This window comes from Chiroxiphia lanceolata, chromosome 4 (genome assembly GCF_009829145.1).
Source record: "Chiroxiphia lanceolata isolate bChiLan1 chromosome 4, bChiLan1.pri, whole genome shotgun sequence".
NCBI classification, from domain to species: Eukaryota; Metazoa; Chordata; class Aves; order Passeriformes; family Pipridae; genus Chiroxiphia; species Chiroxiphia lanceolata.
Window position 1 is genome coordinate 29,049,923 of NC_045640.1, and position 23,697 is coordinate 29,073,619.

The 23,697-nt window shown below is 39.0% G+C and overlaps 2 protein-coding genes across 9 annotated transcripts in view; both read right to left on the bottom strand.

Annotated features, from left to right (window-relative positions):
• The window catches only part of CLOCK (clock circadian regulator), a 65,544-nt gene extending 52,434 nt beyond the window's left edge, over window positions 1-13,110 (bottom strand). For 6 of the 8 annotated variants that reach the window (XM_032684707.1, XM_032684708.1, XM_032684706.1 and 3 more), the window contains exons 1-2: window positions 12,895-13,110; window positions 2,132-2,233 (exon numbers count right to left, since the gene is read on the bottom strand). The gene's annotated coding sequence lies outside the window, so the exon portion shown is untranslated. Of the gene's footprint in view, window positions 1-2,131; window positions 2,950-12,894 lie in introns of those variants that run through there. The other 2 variants (XM_032684705.1, XM_032684703.1) reach the window with 2 other exon arrangements.
• On the bottom strand, window positions 13,039-23,199 carry PDCL2 (phosducin like 2). The gene is given in 9 exon segments (XM_032686675.1): window positions 13,039-13,248; window positions 13,388-13,748; window positions 16,723-16,855; window positions 16,858-16,922; window positions 17,251-17,430; window positions 18,934-19,071; window positions 20,013-20,137; window positions 20,275-20,328; window positions 23,173-23,199. Coding segments are annotated over 9 exon segments (1,293 nt in total).
• Between the last annotated feature and the right edge of the window lie 498 nt (window positions 23,200-23,697).

Genomic DNA, 23,697 nt, shown 5'->3' on the forward strand with positions numbered 1-23,697 from the left:
TTTATATAAGTAAGTACAAAAGTTCTGTAATGTAAGGACAGTTTTAAACTGAGGATTTTCAGCACAAGTTAAAAAAATGTTCTGAGGAAGAAACACAATTAAAAGGACTACTGAAAATGTAAAGATGGAGGTAAACAGCCCAAGGAGACACAAACAGTAAATAAAGCTAAAATATGCCCCGGAAAACACAAATTCTTAATAAAACCAAGCAGGTCCTCACAGTCTAAAAATGTTACTTGAAAAGCAAAACCAAATATGCACATCATGCAGAAGTTTTCCGGATACTCAAAAAGAAGTATTTAACAACTTTTAACCACACATGTTGTTCAAAACTATAAATTCTATTACGATCTGTTCTGAATACAAGAGTAGTAATTAAAAAAAAATAAAAATCAAAGAATATAGAAAAGGTGAATGAAAAAATTGCATGACAGTTATGTAAACATACTGCTGAAACAGCATTTAAAGGACAAAATCACCAGTAGATGGGCGATGGGGTTAAGGAAAAGCACAAGGAGTACAGAAGAAAATCTTCTTACTCAGGGTTTGTACCTGACATTACAATGGAGTTGAGGAGATTAGTCCTGTTTACTTCTCACAGTCCAGCTAGAACATGCTCAGTAGATCTGTCTGGTTATGACTAAAAGGATTTGGAACATATCTACCTCATCTGATTTGAACAGATGAAACGGATTTAGGCAAATCATTGAACTGGTACAAAACATTTTCAGAAATCTATCGTGCAGTCTAACGTAAGAGTTTGGGATGGCACAAAAACCAGTCTGATACTGCAGCATAATGGTTTGTTTTCTCCTAAAACCTTGACTGCTCTCTTTAACATATGCAGGTGCTTTATTTTTCCAGTGGCAAGGTTTTCATTGCATTTTGAACCAAGAAAACAGTTTTTCTTCTCCCTCAACTCGTTCTCGGACACAAACTGATGTCAGGTAAAATTTTAGCTGAAGCAGATATTTAACTCAAAGCATTACTGCTCAATGACTCAAGTGTTACCAAATTATAAGCAACTTAAACCAGGGCCTTAGAATAGAAAGTGTTAAGCATCATTAACTGCAAGCACTGCTACCTGTAATTCCATTCATGACCAAACTTCATGCATGACCAAACACCTCCAGTACATTACAAGCCATGAAGAATATAGAAAAGCTTTCTGCCAGCAAGACAAAATACTCCTGTTTCAGCAAGATTGGCCTAATGTCTGATCTGCATATATTGATCAGTTTCTTAGGGGTTTTTTGACCCTGTCAAAAAAGCCAACAGAACATCTAAAAACCAATACCTACTTAGAAAGAAAAAGCATATAAATACATAGGTGAGGGTTACAGAGGGCTACGCCCATGATCCTCATGATACATTGAATCAAAACCCCTCTGTTGCTCCTAAGATGAAACATAAACAAACTGCCCCATCTGTTCTGCGTTTCTCTTCATGTGATGTACAAAGCAATAAGTAACCTTACTGCGAGTAAGACATTGACAAATCTTGCAAAGATGAAAATCTGCACCTCCTGGCCCATTCTGAGTTGGGCAGTACATAGTGTCCGGTCAAGTAAGCGGGGAGACACAACCCCTTTCACAAATAAGATGACATGTGAACTGAGATATTGCTACCTGAATCTATTAAGATGCATTCTTTTGCTTTCTATACACATGAATGGGGTATTAAGCCCGTCTCAAATTTAACAAGACCATCTAAAAAAAAAAAAAAAAAAAAACAAACCAAAACCCAGTCAGAAAAGCAGTGAGTGTGGCAGTACACCTGCTCATTCACTGCAACACATCCCTGGAAGGGAGATTAATTTAGTTTCCAGAAATCACAGGGCCATATTAGCTCACTTCATTGCTGGGGACAGTGCCATTATAAGGTTTGGTGGTTGTTTTTTTTTTCTTCTACTTTCCAAGGCAGCTCAGGTACAGTTTAGTTGTTTCATTCCATGCTCCAGTGTAAAGGATAAAAGCTTATTAAAAGCTTATTTGAAGTTTATTCTTGCCCACACGCCCCATTAATTTGAATCTGAAATTGAAGTGGAATGTCTACCTTGCCTGAGGTTTAAAAACAGATGTTTCTGCTTAAAGCATTACTGTTCTAGTAGCAATAAAATCTACATACTTACTTAAATTACCCAGAAATGCATTGTGCCTTGTAGAGTGGGTGGGTAGCATTAGCAGTCCAAATGTGATGTCATCTGAGTGAAAGCCTTCTTTGGCACAGTCTTCTGAAAAACAACAAGAAAAACCCCACAGTTCTATAAAAATTAATCCATTCAAAACAACTTTCAGAGGTGAGGCCTTGATTATTTCTTTCTGTTTTCTCTCCTGCCATTTTTGTTGCTTTATTTGTATCCCTTAACTGTCCACAATTTCACTTTCCAATTCCTCTAGTCAATATAATGAAGTAAATACCCATGAAGGAGAACTTCAGCATTCCATATCACCTTTTATGTAGCTTTGGCACTGTCCGAAATCCAAATCTGTAAGACAAATGCAATAGTCCAGTGGTAACATGAAATTTACAATTCTAATGCTGCCTAGAAAACATTAATATTACAACTAGTGCTCTGCAATTGCTTTGGGTTATATTGTGACCTTGCAGAACATCAGTAAAACACCATGCAAATTTCTGGAAAGAAAATGCATCAATACAATTTTAACTGTGTGTACTATGGTTCAAACAGGACACATGAACCACCTCAGAACACAGCTTGAAACTCTCAAAGAACATGGAACACAACAGCACAAGAAAGACTCTAACTCCCCTCACTGATGAAAAACTAATTTCAGTAAGTTGTGCTGAGCAAAAGCTAACTATACAGTAGAGGTTTCTACACACAAACACTACTTATTCAAAGAAATAGTTCCCCGCCTATTACAGATCACAAATTCTGTATTCCTGTATACAGTGCTTTGTTTTAAACACACATGCACCACCTTGGTAATATCTTACTGCTGGTTACCACTATTGATACTTTCTATTCAGCATTCCCATGTGGCAAAGTATATCCTTTAAGGCATATATAAATCTATTCCCTTCCACTGTATGCAAGGACAGGCAGGTTTCCTTTGACATAAAATAACCAAACCAAAGTAACTTCAAAATTACCACTGTGTCTCCCAATACATATAACACAGAAAGAAGAAGCTGTCAAGGTGGGGAAGAAGAATGCCAGTGTTTGAGGAAGATCTGCTGCCAAGTCTAATGGGATATGAAAGGCAGATCATTATCAACAACATATCTATTTTTCTATGCAGTAAAATGAAATATTCTAATGTTAGAAATCAATGGTTTGAATCCAATACCAGTATATAGATAAGAAATGTCAAACTATATTCCATAGGGCAGGAAAAGCATTTAGGTGCATTTAAAAAAATCTGCACCAGTTTATGAAACACTATTTTTCATTTCTTATGCCGGCAACAAAGTTTAACATAACTCAATATAAATCACCCATAAATTTAATTGTCCATATAAAGGTAGTAACAATTTAACTAAAATACTTTTGAAAAGCAATTTCAGTTATTTTAATGAAAAAAGGTTGTGATCCTTTTGACTTAGAGAAAGTGGTAATACCTCAATTACCTTTGATGTTAAAAACTATAGTTTCACCTCAATTGTCCTGAAGTTCATACAAAGGCCTCCAGTTTACAGAAGAACTGGGTGTAAAAAGAAGCAGCAACAGATCTCGAGATCAAGTTTTCAAGCACAGTTACCTGTTGTTTTGCCACTCACTTTAAAAGCCAAGTTCGATTGACAGCTACATTTCTTAAAGGGTTAAAAAATTAAATCTTAGTACTATAATTTGTGGTCTGACTTCCCTGCCAAACTGATTAAACCAGTACATTCTCAAATCCTTTTCCTCTCTCATTTTTTTCATCATTAGAGCCAAATCCATCAACATAATTTGTAAGTTTCTACATATCTTTTTCCTGCCCCATTTCCTAAAACCTTCTAGTTATTCTTCCTCGTGATTCAGACTACCTTTCTGATTTCATTACACTTTCCAGAACCTACAAAATAAAGCATTTTGCTTCTTTTCCTTCAAATCCTTATACTAGTTGGACTTGCTTTATGCTGTCTTTTTCTTCTACATTTTCCTCTTCCTCATTGCTGATGTACCTTATTGTGTTCTTAGAAATGACAACTTGTTTATTCACTCACTATGACTCAATTATTAATTTGAATCCTTGTCCCCCTTTCTGAGGTCATTCTCCTCATTTTCTATGTCAGTGAAATTCAGATCACAAGCTCTTCAAGGCCGGAACTGATCTTATTATCTATGAAACATCATGCAAAGCTTTAGCACAGCAGAAAATGTCTAACTAAAGCTTCTGAAATGGAAAAAAACTATATGATAAAAATGAAGTAAAACATTTTAACAACAAAAACACCTCTGGAAAAATATCTTGCATGTAAAATTGCTGAGATGTTAGAGAGTTATCACTGGAATTACCATACTAGTTACAAACTGTAGCTCCATTCTCAAACACTCAACTGCTAGTAGTAGCTTGATTACATATAATGAGTGTTGCTGTTGTGGATGGCAAGAAAAACTTTATTAAATCACATTACTGCATTAAAACTGACAGAGAGGAAAGTGCGTGTGTGTGTGTGTGAGAGAGAGAATCTGCATTCGTATTCCAGCAGTACTTGGAAGCTGTGATTCATTCTCCTACTTGCTTTTCTACTCACAGTCAGAGGAAAACCCAGTTTCCTTTCGAATATTTGTTGTTACTGTGAAAACTACTTTAAAATAAGCACAAGTCAGAATCACCTAACTATTTTGCAGTCCTTTATGATATTTTAAAAATGAACTATTTTAATACTTAAAATTAATGAATTATTTGTGAATACCATGAAATTTGTGAAGATTATGTTGGTTACTGAAGGCCTGAAAAGTATATATGATATTACAGAGCAAGAATTTTCTAGAAACAAAAGTAGCACAAGCTAATGAAGTTTTCTTCACTTTCACCATGAGAAGTTTCTCTAAACCTATCATCAGGACACACTACAATTCTCCACTGAGACTTGATAAAAATCTTCAAGTTGAACATAATGAGGTAGATTTCAATCTGCTGTTTATCATGATAAATAGATATTGCAAATATAGGCCACGCAGAAAAGAATCAGAGAAATGTCATTCTAGACAGAAGCTGAGCTTCTGCTTTTTAACTAGTAACTCCATGTTACAGACAGAGAAGTGAGCTTACTGGAAATCCAATTTGGGAGGTAATGTCTTTTGTTCTAATGCTGAGAGAAAAATATTATTATTTTGCTATAATGAATATATTTCATTCAGTAACTGATATAAACAAAAATCTTTAGACAGAACCCTTTCCAGTTTCATCTCTCCACTATTAAAAGAACTTATTCACTGTGGCCTTTACATGGAAAAATCCTATTTTTTTAGGCTCAAGTTGCACTTTCTTTCCTTTTTTAGTACCAAAGGCAATATCTAAGTTCTGGTCTTTTCAAAGATATACATCAAAACCATTTTTTCCCCCAAAACAATGGCAAAATATTCACTTAATCACAGCTTAATGCTATTCTTCTAATTACAAAAATATTTATTTTACATATTAAACCAAACTAAGAGTCAGGTAGCCCTGTAGTCAGTGAAACAGTATCATCTAATTCTGATCAGGACAATAATTCCCTGGTTGACAGCCAAAATAACTTTTACCAGCATATCATTAAGGAAGTTTTTCAGTGGGGAATAAAGCACCGTTCTGGTGGCCCCACTCTCCTCTCCCCCAACACGAGAAGCCAGTTTCCCCTCCAGTCGCCCTTCTGACACATCACAGTATTGTCAGTCCCCACCCCTTTCCAAAACAGCCCAATGTTCTGCCTGAATCCCCAAGCCCCACTGGTATATACAACCATCTCCTGTTCTCCTATCCAACACAGACCCAGTGCATGCTGAAAAAAAAAAACAGGCCAGTACCAAAATTGCATTGCTTTGTCTCTCCCTCAGGAGAGCGTAGTGACATATTTCCCTCTATCCAGCTTGCCCAAAACCTGTAGGAACATTAGTTTGTAATTTCTATTCCTCCTACAAACATGGCCTCAACTGGTCAACAATTTCAAAAGCTACTGGCAAATATCTAAGGAAAGAATAAGAGAAAACAAGGAAAAAAGCACAAATCACGTTTTCTTAGGATATCGGGCTTAAAAAAAAGCAACTCCCTACAGCTTTTAATGGAGAAAATTTCCTGGTTGTTTACTGAGCCAAGAGAAATAAGATTTTGGCAAAATATTTTCTGATTTCTCTTTTTATAATATCACAGGTTTCAAATAAAGCTTTAGGGAACTCAGGACTGGGAAAGTTACTCTGTGTAACAAGACAGTTTTTTTCCCCTAATATATCTTGAGGCTTTTGGATAACGGATGAAAATCCAAATCTTTGGCATTTCTCTAGCAAGAGTAACTTGAAAAATTACAAACCCTCTACCTTTCAACACCAGCAGGAGTTTACCCTCTCTCTATTCAAAACCACCTTCTCACCAGCAACCACCCAAAATCACGGAATATTATTCTGTCAGGGTACGTGTCAGTAACAGCCACAACTCAAAAGGCAGTCTCTGACATTGCATCAAACATGCAATGAAATAGCCACCTAACACTTCAAATATCTTTAAATGCCAGAGACTATTATCTGCTATATCATTAAAAACTTGATACAAACGTAAAAATGGAGACTTCTTTTATTTATAACAGCAACACTCAGAATTTGAAATACTAAATTAGTTATAATAATATATTTTGAAGTATCTTTTATTATCCACCTTAGTATCTCATACTCTCGTTCTTTTAAAATTATAATTTAAATTGTAAAAATATATATTTCCTCAAGATTGCCAATGTACATTAGGAAGTTCACATATTAACTTCTCTCACTCCTAGAAGAGCCACTTGGTACTTAAGGCCAGCCTGTCTCCTCTATGTTCCCAAATACTTGCTAGATGAAGAAAGTGCTGGAACCTTCTGGATATCTACCAGTTGTGCAGATAATGACATGTTTATGGGAGCTGGGATCAATTCTTCTTTAAGCAATTGAGATATACTCACAAATCTCTGGATCTGCAAGCTAAAAACTCTTGCAGATGATGTTGTTAATACTACTATTCCCTACAATAAAGCACTTAAAATTCTGACCTTATGCTGGATCATCAGCCCATTCCCAAGTATTCCTTCTCTTCTAAGCGTCCCACAGCAACACCACTACCACACAACGAGTTAGTAATTAAGTTCTGCTTCCTGCTCTGGCTGTAACAGGCAATACAACCCTACACTATAGTCTTTACTAAAAAAGGGCACAAGGGGATTCCATACAACAGTACCCACAATCCTAAGGTACCAAAGCCAGGGAGAAATGTATCGCTCGGTAAGGCTTTTGAAAAAGATAATAGAGGTGCAAACTATAAAAGTAACCAGTGGCCACAGTATTATGCTTTCACGTTCACCTATTTCTGAAGACCTAGGACATAGGTAAGGTTAGTGCACACAATCCTGGTCCCTGCCCTTGACAGACACATAGCTAAGCTTTTCCCATCAAAACAGGAGTAATATATTCTTTTAACGTGTCAGTACGGGCAAAAAGATGTGCTCTCATTTTGTCCAGCAGCACAGGGTTACAGCACAGTAACCTGGAACACAGAAATCTGAAAGCCTATCTCTACTCTGTCAGAAGGGGTTCAAACCATAATCACTCAGCAAGCTCCACATGAGACTGGGAAGATGGATCAATCCTAACTTACCATTTCAGTGGCAATCTTCAGAATATGAAAGCAAAAAGTAATGCTTTGCTAGACAGAGCAGAATCAGCAGTGTGCGTGCCTCTCTAGGGAGAAGGGCACCCAAATGAGAGACCTAAGCCCTAGTTTCCAGTCCCCAAAGGCATTTAAAATTTTAAATGGAAGAAAAGACAAAATAGTTTTCAGAACGCAGGCCAGAACATAGGTACTCACCTCCTTTTTCTCCAAGAAAGTAACTGGCCTAGTATCTCTCTTTGGCCCAATTAGACTTTAACCATCTTGTATGCAACGAAAAGTGGTTTTTTAGGGGTTGGAGTTTCTTTGATTTGTTGGTTTTTGAGGGTTTATTTGTTTGTTTTAAGGAGACATCAACAAAACCACTTCTTCCTCACCTCTTTGTGCTTCTGAACAAAAGGGAGAGTCACCACAGGGTTTTGGTCCAAGTCCAATCCCATAGGTGTGCCTCAGGTGTAGTTTGAACATGCCTTTGAACAAGTGAAGGCCTAATTTACAGATTGCCTAATTTATGAATAATAAACAAATTTAGATGCCAAGATGCTCAGTTGTGACAAGATTCTAGAAGACCTGAGTGAGAACAAAACTTCAACGCATTTGCAAAACTTTACTAGGGAAAACCTAGAAACCTGTAAAATTCAGGCAGCATATGGCTACAATTTTATTTGAGGCTAGAGATCCAAAATCCACCTAAATCACAGTTTTGACTCCTCTGTATTATTTTATGGATCTGGCCATATACCAAAATAATATACATCAAAATCTTTCTCAGAGATACCTGTTAACAACCTTTTTAACAGAACTGTGAATTCCATTTACAGTTTACAAGGCCACATATTTATTTTAAAATTCCACTTCAATTAGATCTGTCTTACTCCAAGTGTTTTCCTCTGTTTTAACGTAAGCCTTATAGTCTAGCACCATTTATCTTGTGGTACCAGGCTGTCACTATGGGTAAAATTACATTAGCTTCAAAACTGAAGTTTTCTCACATACTCTAAAATAATTAAACAGTTTTAAAGACAAAGCATTTAAGTAGCCACATTTATGGTTTGAATACATTTTTATCATGAAGATGAGAAATGCCCATAGTATTTACTGAGCTTCAAAAGCATCACACTCTAAATATAAGTATTTACCAGTCTTGAATCTCATGTGCATGACTATTTAAGGATCTATATTTAATAAAATATTAATACTACTAATGATGATTTTATAATATACTCAGCAATGCTTCTCAGAACATCAGTACAGAATAAGAAAACTAATTCACTGATTTTAATGACAAAATGTAACAGTTGGATAGAGTCCAAAGTGTACAATGCTAAACTCCTGAAAGAATCTGAGAAGCCTTGTTGCTTCCACAGAATACTGGATATATGACAACCACAGAGCACCAAAACTTTTTATGTATATGATTATATATTCCAAAAGCAGCTATAATTAAGAATTTATATTATACACAAAAAGTATGGTAAGAGAATATTAAGACTATAAAATTAAACACTCAGGCATGAGGTATGCCAAAATTGAAGTGGCTTTTACATTACAAAAGGAATTTTGTGGCAGGAGTAGGGATTGAGAATTCAATCCTTCAGGGCAGCACACAGCTGCATTAACCATGAGTTTCTTCCTCTTCTGTGATTTTGCATTTCACATCTTTAACTCCTACAGCAAATAAACAGGGTAATGTCTGACAAACAGTTTCAAATTATTATAGCCTTACATTAACTGAGTTAAGAAAATAACTATCTACACTAGTAAGTTGCTTTCCCCAGGTGGACCACCCACAGAAGGCAATGAGGTACCTTCCCAATGGATATAGCCATATTTGCTTGTGCCACAGTTACATAGAGACACTGGAATCTTTCATTTCAGGTTCTGCTACGGAACTGAAGGTGTGCTTCCTACGCCTCTTTTTTTTCTGAAAGACCACTAAATCCAAAATAATAATACCACTACTAACAATAATAATAATAATGCGGTATTGGTTGAAGATGAGAGAAACAGTGGAATGCTTTGGCCACTACTTCTCTGTAGTCTCACAGATACTTCTTTTCCTCTCCAGAGATAAAGCTACCGCAAAACAGCTACTGTTCTCCCAGAGCCTGGAGACTCCTGTTCTTGTGCCACCCCTTCAGTGGTGTCTTTATAGCCTTCTACAGGGCAAACCAGCTCATTGACACAGAAAGGTTAGAAATACTTTGCAAAGTAAATAAACAGAAGGTAAGAACAGCAGGAACAACCACTACTGTCTTTGCTATGCAACCATCTACTAATACCACCTATCCTCAGAAACATTTCTACATCTGATTTATTATTTGGCCTTTACAGTTTCCAGCATTCATATGGAAACGTGCTTTAAAAGGGTAACACACTAAAATGCCCTTTTTTTTACATCAAAGATGTAAAGTCTTTGCCTCAAGAAAAACTATCTCATTACAATGTGATGAAAAGAAAGGTACCTTAGGCGTAACTTCACTTCTGAATTATATTTTGTGTTTTGTATTAAAAACTATTAGGGTACTAATTTTCTATTCTAAGAGGAGAACTATCCACAGTCTTCATTTACAAAATTAGGCTGAAGCCATGAGGCTTTGACAGCAAATTATACATTTCTCCTGAAGGAGAACATAGCTAAAAGAAGAGCTGTTTTGAAAATGGTGAACTGACCTACAGAAGAAAATTGCATTTTTGATTCTCAACTGTTTTCAACACAAATTTATCATTTTTAATAAAAATTTCACAACTTTACGAGTTGATAAAAACATTTCACATAAAGAACATGTGAAGATGGTGGGGGGCAATCTCTCTGCTACTGGTTTATATCTTCAGCTTCTTGCAGAAATTTAGAATAGGGAAAAAAAAGCGCAAAAGCTCAAAGCTTTTGAAAGCAGCAGTTTGCTCAGCAAGACCAATCCAGCCATGAAGATTCATGACTTCTGTGAAATTCTATACTAATAAGATAATTAACCAACACTACAAATTAAATTTAAAGTAATTACCACTCAGTTTTTAAATTGCATAGTACAAAGAGAGTAAAATTAGCTATAGCAGAGTTTAGGGGGTCCTTAGAGCACTAGTAAAGAAAACATCGCTTTCCTCGCATTCTTTTCTTTTACCTACATGCGTTAAAACTCTTCCATGTAAGAACATGCAGCGAAAGAAATAAAAAACAAGGCATGGCTGAATGGCACCGTAAACTATTAAATATCAACCCGGAAGTTTGGGGGTTTTTTCTCCTGTTTCAATTGTTTCTCAAGAAGCAGTAACTCCCACATTACCAACAAAATTCTCAGAGAAGTACCCATATTCTAACAAAAAAGACCTAACCCAAACTTATGTTTGATAATCTGAAAGTAGTGTCTGTAACATGTCTGAAGAACTATGTTAGATATATATGAAAATTAATAGTTAATTTAAAAAATAGAAAAGTAGAGTTACTTCTCAAGTAGAATTCCCTCTATTACAACAACCAAATGCTGTCCAATTTCAAATAACAGGCCCAAACCCCACTGATATTTACAAACAAAGTCAACTTTATTCCTATTAGAGAGAACAGTGTGAAACAACTGCAACTGCTCACACTGAACTTTGCCAGGACTTCCACAGTTGAGATCTATTTCTCAAGTACTTCTTTCACTAGAGCATTTGCTTAAACAATCCTCTTGCCTCCTGGCACACTTGTTACCCAAGGAAATTATATAAGTTAAATATAACCACATTAAAAAGAAAAAAGAAAAACAGCCCAGGTAGTTAATTTTAACCTGGATCATTTCCCCAAACCAGTTACAGGACACAATTCCACGAACCCTTGTTCTGGTGCAGCTGAGGGGGGGCAGCAAAGAGGAGAGTGGGGAGCAAGGAAGAGGCAGGCCTGGTCAAGTCCACACTGCCACCAAAAGCTCTGCTTGTCAAACTATGTCATTTAAAAAAAAAGACTTACTTTAAGGATTCAGAGGGTCTGGATCTATGACCAGTCACTCCATCGCTACATGCCACTTCATATCCTAGCTAAAACCTTATCTGACTTTCCCTGTGCCTCTTGGTAGGTCAGCCCTTAACAGGTACATGAAAACAACAGCCTTACAGAAATCTCATGACAAGTCTGTTTGATTAGTTCACAAGCACTCCTCCTCACGGAAAAAAAAAAAAATTTATATCGAGGCCTAAAGTAGCAGGAATTTGAAAGTGAAACCAACCAGAAATGGGATCCACCTTAACACAAACACAAAATTTAGGTACCACGGATTTCCTCGCTGGTCCTATTTCACACCTGCACACACTGGAGTATTTGACACACTGACTTTAAGGCCGCCATAAGTCAGTCGGGCGAGGACCGGGGGCTACCGAGAAGCCCTCAGGTTTCGGAGCCCGAACACGCTGCAGGCACCGCAATAAAGTTACCCGAAAATTAAGAAAAAAAAAAAAAAAAAGCCTACAAAGTGCGTACGCGCCCGCAGCTCCAGCCCACCTGCCGCAGGGCGAGCGCGGGGCTCGCTCCTGCCGCCGCCCGAAGCCCGCGGCCCCGCAGCGCTGTCCCGCCCGGGGAGGGCCCGGGGCCAGGCGGGTACCGACCGCAGCCCGACGGCCGTGCAAAAACCCGCACCGCGTTCCGGAGGGCCAACCCCGCAAACCTTCCCGGGGCGTGGGGCGGCGGGGCGGGCGGCTCCCCCCGGCCCCCGCGGGACGAGTCGCCCCGCGGAGCGGAGCGGCGGCGGACGGGCCGCGAGGGGAGGCGGCGCCCACGGCTCCGCTCGGCCTGGCCCGGCCCGGGGATGCCGGGGAGCCCCGCGCCCGCCCTTCCCGGTCCGCGGGCGCGGGGCCAGGCGGGCAGCGCTCCCGCCGCGCCCGGAGTTGTGACAGGAGCAAAGTGGGTCACCGGGCCTAGCGGGTGCCCCGCGAGCGCCCTCCGCCCCCGGCTGCGGCCGTGCCCGCCCAAGGGCAGCCGCTGCCCTCCCGCCCCACCGGAGCGCGGCGGGGAACCCGCCGGTGCTGTCAAACTTCCATCGCTCCCCTCCGAGCCGTCCCCCCCCGCCTTCCCCTCGCCGCCGCACGCCGGGGCCCGGCGCCGCCGCCCGCACCGCCCAGAGACGCGCTAGCTGCTCACCTGTCCCCGCGCTGCCGCTGCCCGCCCAAGCTGTCCCGGCAAGCGCCGCTCCCCGCGCACAGCCCCGCGCCCGCCAGCACTGCCTGACTGAGCCGCCGTCGCCGCCGCTGCCTCCTCCTACTCCTACTCCTTCTCCTTCTCCTGCTACTGCTGCTGCTGCTGCTCCGGCGGCGGCACCAGCAGCACCCGGGCCCGGGAGTCCCCACGCCGCCACTGCGCCTGCGCCGCCGAGCACCCACCGCCGCCGGCCGCCGCGGCACCTCGCGCCACCGCGCGTGCGCCGAGGCGCACTGCAACCCGCGGCACCCCGGGCCTCGCGCGGGGCCGTCGTCGCCGCTGCTGCCGCCGCCGCGCCTGCGCACAAGCGGGTCACCAGGGAGGTGAACCCCGCTCTGCGCGCGCCGCGCCACGCGTTCGCGACGGGGGAGTTGGCTCTGCGCAGGCGCGGTGGGCGCGCGCCTCCCTGACCTGGGCTCACCTCGCCTCAGCTCACCCCGCGCGCCGGGAAATGGCGTCCGCCGACACCGCCCGGCGCGGACAGAGCCGGCAGCTCTGACCCGCCGGCTCCGAGCGCCAGGGCTCGCCGGGCTGCGACCAGGAGAGCGGCGACGCTGCTGCGAGGGTTGGTCTTCAGGCGGGCGTAGAGCCCGTAGCCGAGTCTCCGCAGGCGCTTTCCCAGCGACACGATGAACCCGGCGCGGAACGCGGGCACACGCGCCTTCCCATAGGGAAACACCCGGCGTCCCGGATGCTCTCTGGGAACAGACGTGCTTCCCGAGTTATTTAGGGGTTCAAGGAACCCCTCCCGGCGGTAGTCCGTGATTTCTTTTATGGGTGTGCATAAAGTGGTGTAACTAAACGGAGAGGCAGAGAACAGACATAACCGTCTCAGTCCTTTTGTCAGTGTGCAAGGCTTCTAATGCCAATCAGTAAATGTGCCGCGGTTATGTTAACATAAAACTGTCTTGCGTGCAGCGGAACATTGCAGGGAATTGTATGTATTCTGCAAAATAAAACGTCACTCAGCGGTAATATTATTTAAATAATCCCAGCTTTCTCTCTTCAGTTACAAGGATTTTATTTGTAAGTTGATCACCTGAATAGCAACATATCTAAAAGTGTAATTACAAATGTGAATCTCTAGAAGCTTAATTCGTGTTTGTGTCTGGAATGAAATAAGGAACTTGGCTGCAAAATCTCATGGATTTTCCTTTCTGGGTTACTTTCCAGGTAGATCAGTTTCCCCATTTGGTTCACCTAATAATCAGTCTTGAGCAAAGGTATTTGCAGGGCAGGAGACTCTTTAGCAGTAATGCTGCCAAAGAGCTAACCATGAGCTCAGCTTTTCTGCTGGAAGAGTTCTAAAAAGCATTAGTAACAACACTCATTTTTGTTAGTGATTCATAATACTCCATTTCTAGCTTTCAATTAAGGAAAATGTGATATAAACAAAACTAATAATACCATTACTCATTAAAAGGATAATGCTTCTATGATGAAATGTAGCAGAGATAATAGGGTGTAGCAGGAATGGAACATCTAGGAGAAAATGCAGGAATATTTCCAACAAAAATGCATAATTAGCAGAACTAGAATATGGCAAAGAAACCAAGAAGCTAAAAATAGCATCAAGCTGTATCTATCAAATTTGCCAAAAGATCTTTAGTAACCAGTAGTAATTCTTCAGAAAAACAAAGTAGAGGTTCTATCCTGTCTTGCTTCACATCTTGCATGTATGGGAGCATAACACTTTCCTACTGCAGTGTTGCAGTAGCAAATTACTCTGTGACAAGATTAAAACAGACAGCACAGCTGTGGAGATGACAGACATTTGCATTTACTGCCAAAAATTATGACTTATGCAAGGTAATTTTCTTAATGCTACTTCTCTTTTGAAAATATGTTAGAGGTTGCTGAAGGTACAGGACTGGTTAGAGATGCTGTAGTGGTTTTATGAAACTATTCTCGTTGAAATACTATTACTCTGCTCTTTTCATCAATGTAAGTTTGCTCTGGCGTGTAATTATAGTTTTGTTTCGCTCACAAGGGTTATGAGAGAGCCAATGTAGCTTTTAAACAGTGCCAAATTAAGAGCAGCAGATATTTTGTAAATTATTGAGTGATGGAACTGGATTGGGCCAGAAGTGCACTTCCATTAACTATAGCCATGTTTCCTACAGAAGTGCCACTGCCACCTTGTGTGTGATGTACCTCAGAACTGCAGAGCAAACACCTGCTCAGAGCATTTGTTTTTGATCCTCACTGGCCTATTCAAAAGAGGATCTATTTGAGGAGGCTGATTTTGAAACTAAATTTCACATCGCACCAGAATACTGAAGTCAGTGGATGTTGGCTTGAAAGCCTGTCACAGTCCACATAATCCTTGTAAAGCGAGGTTGACACGTTCATTCCTAGAGCCTTTACTTCCAAATGGTATAACGGACCCAGCACCAGAAACATCTGGGTTTAACCTGCAGATTCTCTTGGGTTTTTCTGTCACACCTGATGGCCGTAACCACATGGTCACTACTTGGATGAAGTTACAAAGTCAGGGTCACCAAAGGGGAGGTTTGGTGCTTTCCTACCATATCTTGCTTCCAGTGTGACAGCACTGGCACTTGTGAATTGCTGTGAGTTGTACCTCACAGCAGCCACAGTAGTGGCTGGAAGGTCACTGATAAGATGAGGTAGTACTCCTTTTGCAGCAGCCAACATTGGTACTTGAAATGACTGTGGAATCACATCTAGAGCCCCTGGTGACCTATTTACATTTAAAACTGCTAACTAGCTCTGTAGTTTAAAGGGCAGATAACGGCAGATAAGCCATTGTCTCCGAAATTTATCTACTAGTTGCCTCTTTGAATCTGCAAAATAAAAGTTCCCAGAAGTGGTATCTGCCACTAGATATCTACAACAGTAGAGCTATATCTCACTGCATGGAAAAAAAACAGTCATCAATTCACTTTGTTGTTCTTCTTTTGTATCTGTGTGCCATGTGTTAAGGGAACTATTCTTTTTCATTTTTCTTTCTGCATTTCAATGCTATAAACCATGTCAGTTGCATATAACTAAATCTTCATAAGCACACTGGGATTTTTTTTTGTATGATGAGTTACTGGAAAAATAACATTAATACTATACAATTTAATTCACTACTCATAAGAAATAAAAATGCTGAATAAGGAGGAAGGTCTCTTCATTCGCTCACGTAGTTTGCTTCTCTACAGTGGTACTGTAAACTACTTTGTAAAAGATACAGTTATGTTTGTAAGGAAAGAAAAACTGATTCAATTGTCAGTGTTCTAAAATAGTGGGACAATTATCTACAACCCTAGAGAAAATTCTTGAACTCTTATCAGACAAATGGAAGTGTTAGTCAATGGATTCACAGACAAATCCTGATTATATATGTCTATAAACATCATTGTCTTTGGGTCACACTTTTCAGTGGGGGAACTGAGAAGGTACTTTGCAGAGCAGAGTTCTACTACAGTAATGTCACTGAAAATTAAAGGAATATCTTGCACCCACGCTGGATAAAAGGAAGAGGAAAGTATGGATTAGAGCCCACCAGCTAATGCCCTCCCTTTTCCGTTTAAGCAGAGTTTTTATGAAATGGAGAATCCAGACTCTCCATGTCAATGACAGCCATCTGTAGGAATTTAAAGGTAAGTGTGGCTTTAATTTACTACAGTTTTCTTCCACAAATCAAAACCAAAAAATACACAATCGAACCAGAAGTTTTTTCTTTTTCCCCTCCCCTGTTTTTAATAGTTTCAGGCTTACCACAGGAATAAAAAACTGTATGTGAACTAATTTATGCCAAACAGATGATAAAGCATTAAAAGGCTCTCAAGCAGTTTCATCACGTCACTGGTTTTTGTATTGGTGTCTTCATGAGCAGAAGTGCTTCACACTGGCAGTATCATATTCATAATGTCCTTTTGGGGATTTTGTTCTTAGTTTTTGTTGCTCCAACTTCTGCTAATTTTCAATTGAACTCTCGTAAAAACAAGTTACAGTTTATTCTGATAGTTGCAGGTAATTCTCACTTAAGAGAAAAAGAAATTGGCTTTAAATAAAGAGCAAGACACATCTCAACAACAACAAAAAATAGAGCCAAGCCAACCTTATCTCGGTAAAACATCTGACTGTGACATTGCAGAATACCCATGCTTAGGCAATACTCTTACCACAGAATTACATAAATTAGTTCTTTGCTTTTTGTAGACTTTTTTCCCCCTACAAAAACAATCAAAAACCTGTTCACTCTTTAAGCAGTGGCCTTTAGATCTAATGATCCCAAACATCATAAAATTTTCCATATTGTGAGTTATTTAAAAGTACTTCTCTTACCTCCTACATTCAGCTACTCCAATGAACCTGCCTTTTATTTCACTAGTTTATATACAAGTACTGTATATATCATGGTAATTCTGAATGCAGAAATTTACAATGGCTTTGAGAAACCTGACTTCTGGAAACTTCCAGGCTAGCAGGTTGAGGTGTTCATTAACCAGTAAACACATTGGGATGCTAGAAAAGAAGAAAGTATGATGACACTTCTGGTATAAATGATTTGTAAAGTAACTGAAGTTATTAACGCCTTTAAAGAATACTATAGTCTCTTTCTATTTTAATTTGTTATAAGAATTGCACCACAAATTTTATTTAGCTTCTTCTAAGATCAGTGTGATTCAAAGAGCTATCCAAGTAAAATTACATGGGAGGCACAGCCTGTGAAAGCTACCAGACATTTCAAGCGCTGTGCCTCAGTTTTGTTCTCCACTGAGATTTTAAAGCTCATTCTGTTCATTTATTGTAGAGTTTAAATGAGATTTTTGAACCTGTAACATACATTTTACTTTAACTTATTTAGACTAGCTTTCAGTTTAACATTTCATTAATTCTTTATTCTAGTAAAATCTAAGTAACATCAAGGAAACCTTTGTATAGTCATATTATCACCAAAAACCTGTTCATTACTTCCATAGCTACCATTTGCAATACAATCACTATATAAACCTCAGTTTAAAAAAAAAAAAAGAAACCAATCAAAAAAACAAAACCAAAGAAACTCCACCACAAACCCAGACACAGAAACCCCCTTTTTCTTGTTCCCCTTTTCCCCTTCAGCCCATTAACCTTTTAGCAATTAGGATCTTTGTTGTACCTGACAGAAGTCAAAGCAGCCAATGTGGCCTATGGACCCTGGGGGCCAAAGGTGGTTTTGTTACAAGCCATGAGAGACTTTGGGGATACTCATATTCATTCCCAAGGCATTACCAGTTTCCTCACAGACTCGTATTTATGCAATGGTAAATTGCAGAATTGGTTTTCCATTATACAAATCCAATGAAAATCAAGAAAGGCTGCTATTTTCTTTCTTCAGATCTGTAAATTTAAATTGCTGTAATTTTAATGAAATTTGGTCTGAGCCTAAAAAATGATTAAATATTCCATACTAATTCACAGTGCTTTTCAAAAACATCTAATAGAGTTGCTAACATATATGGAACTGATCATGGAAGTCCTTTGACGTTTCTGCTGGATCCTATCACAACTTCTGCTGCCTCTACAGAATTCACTGGGAAGATGATAAACTAACAAGTCCTCTAGCTTTCCTCAGTTTTCATAACTGAAACTTTTCCTGAAGGGTTTTCGATTTGTTGGAGTCAAAAGGGAAATAAAGGGGAAAGAAAAGTCCTGTAAAATTACTCCTGCTAGGAAAAGAATCTACAAACAAAGAGTGGACACCACTTTCTCAGTGAAATTCAGAGATTCAGTGAGGTTACATACATGGTGATAAGTGTACACAGCAAAATATTTTTTTCGTATAATTGAACAAAAGGGAAGTGATTAATTCACACTAAGTGAATTAGCAAATCAAGGAGGTCAGATGCTCTCTAATTCCATTGCCTCCAACCAAATGCTATTTCATAAGACTCTCGTATTTAATTTTTCCTGGTATTGCTTTTTAATTACCAGTTCGATTCTTTGTATTGAAGTATTCAACATTTTATGCAAGAATAAATTGACCAATAAAGATGAATTATAACCCAAACATCCTCTGGAGCATTTGTAACTTCATTTATATACTGCTTTCTGCAGCTTTCTCTTAGTTCCCCATACTTTTGCCTCCTCTGAAGACATTTCCATTCTTGCAAGTCTTGTTGCCTAATTAAAAACTAAAACTAAAAATAAGCATATTTGGAACATTTAAAATGCATTTTAAAATAATATCCAGTGCATCTCAATTACTTTAAAAATTGAACAACCCTTTAGCTTAAGGTCTTCTAACACAATTTCACACCTTAGAAAGTTTTCTATGCCAATCTTTATTCAATAATATGACATTAAAATACATTTTCTTAATTATTCAGTATCAGATTTGGGAAACTTGAGTAATAAGTTGCACAAGCATTTATCATTTGAGAAAAAGCCAGAAAATATTAAAGCAGGTACTAATTGTTTGTATGATCCTGAAAATGAGATTAGTTTAGGGAGGAATTACAGTATATATACTAATATTTACCAATTTTAAATAATTCATGAAAACTGAAATGTAAAAACAGTAGATGGCAGTCTTCATCTATAAAAATACTTGCAAGGTAGAAAAGGAACATACCGTACTGAAATCTGTTGAACTAAAAGCAGCTCTTAATTTTACTAACTGAAAACCACTACAAAGTGGCTTTTTAAAAAAAAAAAAAAGTTAAATAATACATGCACAATGTTATTATACTCTAGCAACAATACAAGATAGTTTAAGTTTACAACTTCCACATAACTGTGAATTATTATCTTCCTGTGAGAATACAGCACTAGATACAGAGTGTTAGCACTAGAACTGTTTTGGTCATTTCAAAAACTCAAAAGCAGTAAGTACAGGTAGAATCTAAATAGAGGAAATGTTTTGATGGAGTTAGCTTTTTTATTCTGTGTAAACTGTCACTAACTGTGTTGTATGTTTAATTCAGAATCCTTTAAAAAAAAAGTGAAAATAATAAAAATTAAAACATAATTATTGTACAATATTCAAGTTATAAAAAGTATTATTGAAAATATTCCCACTTTTCAAAATTTGTTATACTACTGGCATGTATATTTAATTTTACTTGCCCTGTGCTTCTTTCTGCGAGTGTAAAACCATTTCTTCAATTTCATCTTTCAGTTTTTCTTTTGGAGGAAGAATTCCAAAATCTTTCAATATGTCATTCCATTAATTATCTTTATTTGGATCCTGTTTTAATAGTACAAAGCAAAGTTAAATCAACAAATGATTCTTGTGTGCCTTTTTAAAAATTAAAACCAGTCATTTTTGCCTTGGATATACTGAAGGTGGAAGAAAAGGGATCCATTATTTTAAGGCTGTATCACCTTCATGGACCATTCTCTATCATGAATTTTTATTTGTCATTTTTCACTTAAGAACTGAAAACATCAAGAACTACTAAGAATAAGGTATTGACACTGTGAATAAATGTGTAAAAGCATACCTAGAATCAGAAGACCGTTTTGTTTTAAATCAATTATTAATATTAATGTGTTAACATAATACACCATGTTTATAACACTGGACCTCTGTGGTAATTTTAATTCAACAGTTAAGATAAAGGAACTGCATGCTTTTCATAAGACTGCATTTCTACTGAAATTATCACATTAAAAGACTTTATTTTAACAGGGCTGCTGTTGGAATGGTAGAATAGCAACACTTGGGAGGCCTCAAATATGGATTGGAAGTAGTAAAGCAGATTTTAAAACAGATTGCTAATCAAAAAGTATGGTATTTTTGGCCCTGAAATAATGACTTGTTTGAAAAGCCTCCATAAATAAATAACTATATAAATTTAAATAACATAAATATTTGGTGATATACATAATTCCATAATAATGCAGCATAAAACGAACAAAAAGTACATTACAAAAATTTTACCTGAGGAAACATCCAGGATTTTCATTGGATTATTACCACACCCATGAGTACTGCACTGGCCTTTTCAACTGACAGCTGCTTCATTTTTATTCAACAAGGCTCTTGTACAGAATTTAGCATGAGTATAATGCAACCAATTCTAATGAAGATCAAATACTACACATGCCTCAAGGATTTTCACAAAGGTAAAAAAATTGCTTTGCAATTTAGATGAAAAAATACTTGTGGAATTCACAAAGAGAGTAAATAGAATCATGCTATCGCTCACAAGGAAGTTAAAAACAGTGGGTTTGCAAGAAGACTTTGATCTCTGCCAGTTTCTCTGGCATGAGGAAGGAAGCAAGGCTTGGCAGGATTTGAACTGGAAAGGAAGTGGCAGCAGCTCACGACAGTTCCTCCAACACTCCTATTGCATTGGCTTAGCAGACTGCAGGCAAGGGTACTGCTACCAACATGCACTACTAATGCAGCACTCTGGCCTTGCAAACTTCTAGAGACTTATTGCTAAGATAAAGAAGAGATTTCACATCTGAATAATTTATTCCTTCTGCAAATCTCCGATATCCAGATGTTGGACTGCTCCACTGTAAATAGTTACAATAGGTAGAAAATTATTTTCTGTAACTTTCTACCTCTAAGAAGGTGGTTATTTCATCTACAAATGATATTTCAAATATACTCACAAACTGACTTTATCCACATATAAAAATATAAGAATTAAGAATAATGTTTTCTCTTTCTTTGATTGAAAAGTAGTTGATACAATCCACTGGGAAAAAATTAAAGGAGAAGCTCCATAAATGAGTTAGATGGTCACTAATGGGTCTGTAGTAGGAAAAACCCAAATGAAGATTTTGCTATAGTGTTGTTCCTCAGGGTTTACTTACACAAAAGCGTCTTACACTCAGTCTTACTGCAAGTTTTCAATCCTTCACCAAAGCAGAATTTTGACTTAGGAACAGCCAGGCTATCAAAAAAATCCACATAGCTAGGAATACTCCTCCAAGGTAACTACAGAAGAAACGCAAGTGATGGACAGGCACTTTGGCCTCCAAATTAGTGTTTAGTGTATGATTGCCTGATTTAAGCCAGAATCAGATTTGCCCACTTCATAGAATGCAAATCCTTTCCCATAGCAGGATTATGAAGAACAAGGCATTAAAAAACATAATAAAAATCATCATCATAACTGGACAAATAACTTCAAAACCACACAGCAAAAAGTACTAATGAAATGGAATTGGAATGTAGGTAACCTAGAAGATAAGCTCTGACCATTTTTTTGCCAGGAAATATTTTTAATATTTTGACATCTTTTGTTTTTCTGTGTATCTAGGTCCAACATAAAATCTTTCCATAGTATTTTACTTCAGTGGTGCATTTTATACTATACCTATTTAATGCTTGCAACACTGAATACGTTTGTGCAACCAGTTCTATATTGGACATTTTCTAGATGCTGTTCCATCTACAAAATAGAAAAAAAAAATTGATCAAGAATCCTAGATCACAGTAAATGTAACAGAAACCGGTATCTGATAAATCTGAACTCCTGCCTAAAGGAAGAGAAGGTCAGAAACTAGCAAACCTTTACAATTTTTTTAACAATTTGAATCAAATCAATATTTAAAACGTTGATGAAATAAATGAAAATGTGTCAAAAGCTTCTCAAGATATTTGATGGCAAGAGTGTAAAGGAGCCAAGCAGTAGCAAAAATGATCCAACATAAATTGGTTTCAGAGTATGAAGCTACATCACTGAAACAGCATTACTTTACCAGCAGGGCACAAGCCCAAGAGAAAACCCTTTTCATAACATGTCTGACTGCTGCCAGTGATGATGTTAATCACCACCAGCTGGTGAACCACACCCTGGATAACATCAATCCTTACATGTAAATAACACTTCTAATAAATTTAATTTGCAGTTCTTTCTTTCTGGCTAATGACATGAAACAAATTCTCAATGATGTTTTTAAAATATGAACACCTACAACTGTGTTCAGCTAACAAATTGTAGCATTTTATTAGTCTTACAGGGGAGCAATGATAGTTAATTCTTAATGGTTAGAAACTTAGAGTTTCTAAGGCACAAGGAAACCCACAGAAGCTTCTCTCCCACCTGTCATTTCTCAGGACCCCACAGGGGCTGGGAAGGTTATGCAGGACCAGAGCAGCGGCCCCAGCTCTCCCTGCCCTGCAGGGCTTTGCAGAGCCTTGTGGCAGGCTTGGCCATACTGAGGGAGCCTTCCCTTCCCAGCAGTTGCCAGACCGCTCTCTGGTTGCCCCAGCAGCACAATGTGGTGCTTCAGGGCCCAGTAACGCCCCCTACCACCCACCTGAAATCTACCCCGTTTCCTTGGCATCGCTGACCCAACTCCCTCATTGCCCTCAGCCTCAGCTGCTGCCTCCCCTGGCCAGCTCGGTGCTGGGGTGATGCTCTGTGCCCACCTGCATGGCTAGCCCCGGCACTGCTGCCCCTCACAGAGGCTGCTGGCCTGACCCTGTGGTGGCAGGACAGTGGCAGTAGGGCAGCCCTGTCCACTTGGCCCATCCTTCATGGATTGCTGCTGAGAAAACACATCCCATTTGAAACAATTCCAGAAGAAAGGAATAAAATGTCAAAGGGTGGCACTCTCAAGTGGTTTGGTGAGACCAAAGGTGGCCACCACACTCCCTGCCCTGCCCTCAGCTGTGGGCTGCTCATGCCCTGCCTGTTGGAGTGGGAGCTGTCAGCTGTGTGGTGTAAGGCACTTGCGGGAAAAACTTCAAATAAATAGCCTAATCTAGTACAATACATTATAAAATACAATTTTGTGGCAGGCCTCACATTAGTTCTGAGCAGGGGTCAGGTAACTAGATTC